This window comes from Quercus robur, chromosome 9, assembly GCF_932294415.1.
Source record: "Quercus robur chromosome 9, dhQueRobu3.1, whole genome shotgun sequence".
Classification (NCBI taxonomy): domain Eukaryota; kingdom Viridiplantae; phylum Streptophyta; class Magnoliopsida; order Fagales; family Fagaceae; genus Quercus; species Quercus robur.
In genome coordinates this window covers 48,168,775-48,177,224 of record NC_065542.1, presented here as the reverse complement: position 1 = coordinate 48,177,224, position 8,450 = coordinate 48,168,775, and the positions used below count along the sequence as shown (strand labels likewise).

The 8,450-nt window shown below is 34.3% G+C and overlaps 2 protein-coding genes across 2 annotated transcripts; both read right to left on the bottom strand.

The window, feature by feature from the left end:
- Positions 1 to 227: 227 nt before the first annotated feature.
- Positions 228 to 1,213, bottom strand: LOC126698800 (cysteine-rich repeat secretory protein 55-like). Its single transcript, XM_050396259.1, has one exon. It carries the CDS (start codon positions 1,197 to 1,199, stop codon positions 432 to 434), a length of 768 nt encoding a protein of 255 aa, XP_050252216.1. The 5' UTR covers positions 1,200 to 1,213; the 3' UTR covers positions 228 to 431.
- Positions 1,214 to 5,994: 4,781 nt separating this feature from the next.
- Positions 5,995 to 7,086, bottom strand: LOC126700346 (cysteine-rich repeat secretory protein 55-like). The gene has a single exon (XM_050398444.1). The coding sequence runs from the start codon at positions 7,050 to 7,052 to the stop codon at positions 6,276 to 6,278; it is 777 nt and encodes a 258-aa protein (XP_050254401.1). The 5' UTR covers positions 7,053 to 7,086; the 3' UTR covers positions 5,995 to 6,275.
- Positions 7,087 to 8,450: the final 1,364 nt, after the last annotated feature.

The window sequence follows — 8,450 nt, the reverse complement described above, 5'->3', positions numbered from 1 at the left end:
AAGTCTATTATGAGTCTATGACAATAGGTGACCTTAATATTTAATGAATGGATATCTATCAAAATAAGAAAGAATCTTCTAGTATAGTTGGAGAATCTAATATATTTGAGTAATACTAGAATTGATTAACAAGTGCATGGAGGCAGCAAGTAAGGTTGAGTTTTTTATTGCAATCAATCGGCTTTTTAGATGCATTCACTTTTAAGAAAAGAAGTAAACACAAATACTTGGAATTAGAACATAAAAATATTTAACAAAAGACCTTGGCTCGTTGGAAACAAAAGGAAGTGCCACTTAACGTGAAGCCCTCATGCCTGTGGCTTCAATTCAAACATGTAAATGTCACAAATAGCAATACTTATTCAAATGGAACTTTCAAGGAGTTATTGCAACATCCTTATTTCCTTAACAAGGGCTGATTTGGCATAGGACTATGGTAGTATGGCCATAACAGTATCAGCCAGAGTATCGTTTGGCTTTGAATCAAGAGGAAAGAAAAATGGATAGAGCTCATATCGAACATAACAACTGCTATATAGAACTCTGCATCCTTTCCGGTCTTTGCAAAATTTTTCAAAATTTCCCGCAGCAATGGCCAAACACTGTGCACAATCTACCAGAGCCAGGTCTCTTGTGCATTGCACCAATGCATACAGTGTCACAAATGTTGACAACTTGGTCTTACCTTTCCCAAGCCCTTCATTCCTAGTCTCAATAGCTTGTGCTCTAATCTGATCAAACAGAGTTCCTAGTTCTTTGTTAAAAGTATCAGGATCAGTTACATTTTCCACATTCCCATATAATATACCATTATATGTATCAATTTCTCCAATGAAGCTTTTAGTGTTATAACGTAAAAAGCAATAGTCATACCAAATTCTTGCATCGGCTTGGTTGGGACAACGTTGGCGGATTTGCTTTGCTGCATCTTGGATGCAACTTGAGCAGTCTGTTCTGCTCACATCCCCTCTACATTGAGCCAGGCCAAAAACTTGATATTGGTTTTTACCATATGAAGTAGCAATAAAACCATTGGAGGGGGTTTTGGAAACCAATTCAGCTAATAAGCGATCAATATTAGCTGATATTTGGCTACCAATATTAGTGTCTGTATTGCAAAACTGCCCCAAGGGATCTGCAGATTCAGCATTACAAATGCATAGAGCTAGTAAGAGAAGAATTTTGTAATTGAAAGTCATACTTCTCCTTTGTAGCAAGCTCACACCAAGATTCATTTCATAAGGCCCTTTTTATTAGGCTGAGGAGTGGACTTGGCAAGTGGATGCATGGGGACACCAAAGCAGACATTGTTGACTTATTTGCTCACTAGTGGAGATAATAAGACATTTTCTTCCAGAAGATGGCCCCTCTTTGTTTTTTTTGTTTTTGTTTTGTTATAGTTGCTTCATAATAAAGACTTTTTTGAACGTTATGATACAGTCTTAAGTTGGCTATGCTGTGAAGAAGCTGGCTGCCATCAAAAAGAGCATTATCAAAATTCAAAGATTCTTGCATGTTTCAATTAGCTAACCAGTAAAGTCTATCATCTCAAAGAAAAACTAGTAAAATTTCTTGCCATCAAACAAGTGCCTAGGGTGGTTGGGTTCAAATTCCACCAACACCAAAAATAAATTCATAGTGTTTTAGTCTAATAATAATGAGCAATCATTATGAAGCAAATGTCATATGTTATCAGGGTGCCGTTTGGATTGGGCTGAAAGCTACGTCTGTGTCTGTGTTCCTCCCTTTTTTTTTCTTCTTTTTTTTTCATCATTTCACGCGTTTTGCAGAAAGGCAGGGGACAATTAACACTGTAACAGTATTGTTCATACACTGTAGCAGTACTGTTTATATACTGTTCATGGGACCCACAGCCACTTTATTCAGAAAAAAATATTAAAAATGGGTCTCACGTTACTATTTACACATTTAAAAATTATTTTGTTACAGTGTTTTCAGTTTTCAGTTTCAGCAACAATAAATTCAATCCAAATGGATCCAGATCTAATAAATAAATAAATAAATCAAGGATTTCTTCTTACAATAAGTAGGGGAGGGGGATTCAAAACTAGGTTTTCCAGATAGAGAGAGCCAAGAAATGCCACCAAACTGAAACAATCTTGAAAAATTCGAAGATTTATGATTGGCTAATTAGCAATCTAATGTGTTTAAAAACTTTTAATAGCTTTAGCAGAAGACACAAGGATAAACTCATCAACTTATGCCTAATCTGTACTTGTCAATCTGTAAAAGTAATTAGTGCAGCAAAACACTTTTTTTTCCTTGAGTTGCATAGAGAATTTCGTTGTGAAAATTTAACTATGATTACAATTTTTTTATTTTTTTATTTTATTTTATGAATTTGTCAACAGAACTAGCAAGATCAGTCTTTTGCTTCTTTATTCCCTTCCTCGCCACTTTTAATTGATCCACAACAACTGCGTTCTCAGTTTCAGACTTATTTAACTTCTTAACTTCTTAAGGGCTACCTTAGCTGCCTTAGCATAATAAGAACAATCCTCATCAGCTCATTGTAAGCCGTTTGAAGATCCTTCTTACCTTTGGATTCATCTTCCGATCCCTCACTAGCCTTAAACTATATGTCTTCCTTATCATCTAAATCAGAGGGTTCTCCATAATTCCCACCAACAACTTCAGCTATAGCAGTAGAAGCTATGAAGTTTTCTTCTCTATCACTTTTGTCCTCAGAACTAGAACTCTTAGTGTTACTCAAAGTAGCATTCATAGCTTTACGTTTGGACTTGATATAATTTGGTCACTTTTTTACGGATGTGTCTATTGACATTGCACTCAAAGCACTTTAAAACTTGAGATTACAACTCTTTCATAGTCTTTTATTTAGTCTTTCTTTACTCTAGAACTCCCACTGGACTCTTTCCTAAACTATTTACCCATTAGTTCCTTAGATCACCTTTGATTCTTCTTTAACTTCAGAAATTTTTTTAAGTTCTTTCCTAAAAGAGCTAGGTTTTCCTCAACGTCATCATCATTGGATGAGTAGGAGTCTTCTTCTTTAACAGCTTTTAGGACTATATTCTTATATTTCTAACTGTGGGCATGGGTGAGTTCATTGGTTTGCAAAGACCCTACAAGTTCTTCTATCTTAAGAGATATAAGTCTTTGCTCTCTTTTACGGAAATAACCTTAGAAGGGGACCTCTCAAGCAAAGTTCTCAAGACTTTCCTAACTATCTTAGGTTCATTGATTTTTTCACTTAGATTGAACTTTGAGTTCACTGCTTCAAACTTGGTGGTTAACATGTGGAGTTCGGGGTTTTTTGACTGTTTTAGTGTCTTCATGAGTAGTTTCTAGGATAGACCAGGCTTACCTAGTAGTTTCTACATTCAAAATCACCCTAAACTCATCTGGGGACAACCAAATCTTGAAGCAAATCTCAAAGTTTTTGTAATAGTGTTTTGGTTGACCAAGAGTCAATGGCGACGCCACATTCATGTCAGGGTGTTCCCAAGAACACCCTGACCTGAAAATATATATATATATATATATATATATTATATATAATAATTCAATTTTTTTTATTTGTTTACCCTCCAAAAGAAAAATTAGGAACACCCTCAAATAAATAAATAAAATTATTTGTTCCATTTTCAAGCAAAAAAAAAAAAAAAAAAAAGGGTTTCGGCCGGTAACTGGATACCAGAGTGAAACAAAAGTTTTGATTTCTTTGCAAATTTTTGGGAAACAAGAGGGTTGAAAAGAAGTAGAGTAAGAAGAAGAGGGTTTTGTAAAACCAGATTTAGCAGATGTTGTTGCTGCAGAACACTATTGCTGCTACTTTTGCTTCTTCTTCTTCTCGGTCTCGCTCTCACCAACACATCTGTCAAGCCTCTTCTCTTTTTTCCATTTCACCTTTTGGTTTTCACCCCACGTGAATTTCTGATGGAAATTTAAATTGAGATGGGAAGTGAGAGGACTTTGTCTTTATCTTCACTCTTTACCCCCACATGGTCATGTGACCAAGTGAAAAGACATATGGGTTAAAGCTTTGGACAGATGGTCATGAGGCAAGCTTTCAGCCTTTCACTCAAGTGATTCAAGTCCTCGTAAATGGTTCCCTCTGTACCATTCTCACATCAATGTACTTATATTCACCTATTGTAATAAGAGCATTCTCATCATGTGTGTCAAATGCCAAATATTTGGCATTTGGCACACCAAACACCAAAAACAAAGCATCATGAGGTGTGCTAAATGTGCTAAAATTATGAGACATGCTATAGTACGCTCTCTTAGCATACGGATGAAAATGCCATTTCCATTTATTTTTTTTATTCATCTTTCTCTCTCCTCTCTTATTCTTCCTCAGACATTCCTATCAACCCATCTCTTCTTTCACTCTTTTTTCTTCTCATTGTTGTTGCTTTTCTTTCTTTTGTTCAGCCTCGCCGCGCCACCTGATGCCAATCTCTGCTGCCGTGGGTTTTTTTTTTTTTTTTTTTTTTTTTTTTTTTTTTTTTTTGCAGTGATTTGATGGGTAGGTTCGACAGTGGGTGGCTTTTCTCTCTTCCATTCAGTCTCACCGCGCCACCTGATGCCGATCTTTGTGTTTTTTATTGTTTTTTTTTGTTTTTCTGTGGTGGTGGTTTTGGTGTTCTGCTGTGGTGGTTCTAGTGTGAGACGGTGGTGGGGTGGGATGTGAGGTGTTGATGGGTGGGTGGGTTAGCAGCAGCAGTGGGTGGGTGTGTGGGATGCGGTTGGGTTGTGTTTTTTGTTGTTGTTTTTGTTTTTCTATGGTGTTGGTTTTGGTGTTCTACTGTGTTATTTTTGGTGTGAGACGGTGGTGGGTGGGATGTGGGTGGGGCGTTGATGGTTGCTGGCAGCGGGGGTGGACTGTGGGTTGTGGTGGGGGCAGTTGGTTTTTTTATTTTGTATTTTTATATATTGTTGGTTTTTTTAATGTTATTTTAATATTGAAATATATTATTTTAATATATAGAATTCAAGAATAGAAGATGTGATAAATGGTGAATTGTAAAATGATTTGCTAAAATGATAAAGTAAGTTTTTGGTGTGTCAAAATGGCATTTTTTATGAGAGAGCTTATGAGAATGCTCTAAACGTTCCATATTTTCATATAAATATATATATATATATATATATTAGTTTTTTAAGTTTTGAAATCATAGATTACCATTATTATTATTATTGATTGATTCAATAGGTTACATATATATGTATTCTAAAAATAAAAATATATAAAATGTAAATTTATCATTTTAAATAATTATATATATATATATATATATATATAATTAGTAGTAATTTCGAAATGGTACACCAGTATTAATCGGTATCGAAATATTTCACTTCTTTAACTAAATCGAAACGGCTTCTAGTATGGTATTGACTCCCTTGATATACATATATACACTTTTATTGTACTATTTTTTGTTGTTGTTTTTCATTATTTAATTAAATATTTATGTTTTAATATTCTAAAACAGTAATTGTTATGTAATAACTAAATGATTTGAGTGTCAAAAAAGAAAAACTAAACGATTTGTTTTATTTGAAATTTACTTATTTGGATCGATAATTTTATGTTGTATAAGAAAATATAAATATATATTATTTTTAATTTTTTTTAGAAACTCCGAAACACCTTGAAACGGTACGTCGAAATAGATCGGTATTGAAATATTTTGTTTCACTCAACAAACCGAAACAGGGTCCAAAACAGTATTCATAACATTGCTTTCAAGCAAAAAGAAAAAGCTAAAAAAAAAAAATTGAACTAAAATCTAAAAAAGAAAAAATTGTAATAGAGAATCTGAAGAAAAAAAAAATTGTAACAGAGCAAGCCCACCCAAGAACATCCTGAGAAAAATTTCTGGATTTGCCACTACCAAGAGTGTACTAAGACTACCGAAAGTTTTTTATTTGGTTTTCAATTTCGCAAGGCCAATCCTTCATTCTTGCACGACCGAGCTTGTCATTCTTGCACAATGAACAGAAGCTTCAACCTTCAGCCTTCATTACCACTATTTACATTACAATATCAATACTCAGCAATACAATTACTTTGCTTATGGAATTAGCCAACGCTTAACAATCCAACAAAAAATATTATTGTTTTAAATTAAAGTAGGAAATAGAAAATCCGATCCTTAACAATGCAAACATGTAAATTTCACAAATAGAAGTATTTATTGAAATAAAACTTTCGAGGAGTTATTGCAACATATATGTTTCCTTAACATGGCTCATTGGTATAAGGACTTGGCTTGGAAGTTTTATGGATAAACTATAGCCATAAGAGTATCAGCCATGGTACTGTTTGACTTTGAATCAAGAGGAAAGAAAAATGGATAGAGCTCATATCGGACATAACAACTGCTATATAGAACTCTGCATCCTTTCCGGTCTTTACAAAAGGTTTCAAAATTGCCCACAGCAATGGCCAGACACTGTGCACAATCTATCTGAGATAGGTCTCTCGTGCATTGCACCAATGCATATAGTGTCACAAATGATGACAACTTGGCCTCACCTTTTCCAAGCCCTTTATTCTTTGTCTCAGCAGCTTGTGCTCTAATCTGATCCATCAGAGTACCTAGTTCTTTGTTAAAATTTTTAGGATCGGTTACATTTTCCACATTCCAATAGAATATACCAAATGATGTATCAATTTCTCCAAGGAAGCTTTTATTGTTGTAACGTAAAAAGCAATGGTCATACCAAATTCTTGCTTCAGCTTGGTTAGGACAGCGTTGGCGGATTTTCTTTGCTGCATCTTGGATGCAACTTGAGCAGTCTGTGCTGCTCACATCCCCTCTACATTGTCCAAGACCAAAAACTTGGTATTGGTTTTTCCCATAGGAAGTAGCAATAAAACCATTGGAGGTGGTTTTGGAAACCAATTCAGCTAATAAGCGATCAATATTAGCTGATATTGGGCTACCACTACCAATATTAGTGTCTGTATTGCAAAACTGACCCGAGGGGTCTTCAGATTCAGCATTGCAAATGCAGAGAGCTAGTAAGAGAAGAATTTTGTAATTCAAATTCATACTTCTCTTTTGTAGCAAGCTCACGTAAAGTTAAATTTCATAAGGTCCTATTTTTAGTAGGCTGAGAAGTGGATGCATCATTCATGTGATGTGAGGATACCACAGCAGACATTCTTGACTTGTTTGCTTACTACCACCTTGTGAGTGGAAAAAATAAGATACTTTTTCTAGAAGGTCGTCCCTCTTAGTTTTTTTTGTTATAGTTAGCTCCTAATACCGACCGTTGTATTTTTATGTAATAGTCATATGTTAGACTATGCTTGGAAGAAGCTGGCTGCAAGAAAACAAGAGCATTATCAAAGTTCAAAGATTCTTGCGGGTTACAGTTAACTCAATCAAAAAGTTATTTTGTCATTGAGCAAGAGCCAGTTGGATTCAAACCCTACCTATAAAATAAATAAACCCATTAATTAATATCTTTGCATGAGATGGTGAATAATCATCATATAGCAAATTCTACAATTGTCCTATCATACCTAAAAACAAAAATAAATAAATTTAAAAAAAATTCTTACTATAAGCAGGAAAAAGGAATTCAAACCTATGTTCACTACATAGAGAGAACCATTTAATGCAACTGAGCTACAAAACTTTTAACAAATTTGAAGATTTCTAAGTAGTTGATTAGCTCTCTGATGTCACAGAACAACACCACTAGTGCCTTTTTTTTAGCTATTTAGTCATTGGAACTCAAACAAATTACCCACAAAATATATTACATATTTTTAATAGATTAGCGACAGCCAGAAGGATAAACTTGTTGACTTCGGCCAAATTTGTACTTGTTAATTAAAAATAATGATAATAATTAGTGCCCCAAAACGTATCTTTTTGTTTGAGTGGCACAAATAATTTAATGATGAAAACATTGAAAAGTTAACTATAATTACTATTTTTTTTTAAAGAATTTCACATGTACAGTTAGTTCTTAAACAAATTATTGAGGTGATCATAATCCTATTGAACATACAAACAAAATTTGAAAAATCACGTAAGAAGACCAATCTAGTCTTAAAAGTGATTGATTTTTTCGGCGGTTCAGAATGCACAATTGATGTCAATCACAGATCATTGATTAATTATATGGTGCTGACTGTTGTGCAAACCATGGTCCATGGCCGTGTATAATTTTGACTAGACGCTACCATACGTGTTACCAGGGAATGCCAAAGTTGTTGAATGAATATCATAACTTCTACGTGTACTATTAGGTCTAGTTTTATGGGTCCGCCGTACATATAAGGGAATAGTTTATTAATTTTGTTTTGCTTTTCTACAAGACAGCGATGACTTTTTTAAGATTAAGAGAAAAGCATTTGACAAATTATATTTTTTTGAAAAGACTAAACTACCCTTCACTCATTTCTCCTCCTCCTTGAAAGTTGAAACACAAGTTAA

Excerpts from the sequence above, each read along its gene's own strand:
- LOC126700346 (XM_050398444.1), bottom strand. The coding sequence starts at position 7,052 with ATGAATTTGAATTACAAAATTCTTCTCTTACTAGCTCTCTGCATTTGC.
- LOC126698800 (XM_050396259.1), bottom strand. The coding sequence starts at position 1,199 with ATGACTTTCAATTACAAAATTCTTCTCTTACTAGCTCTATGCATTTGT.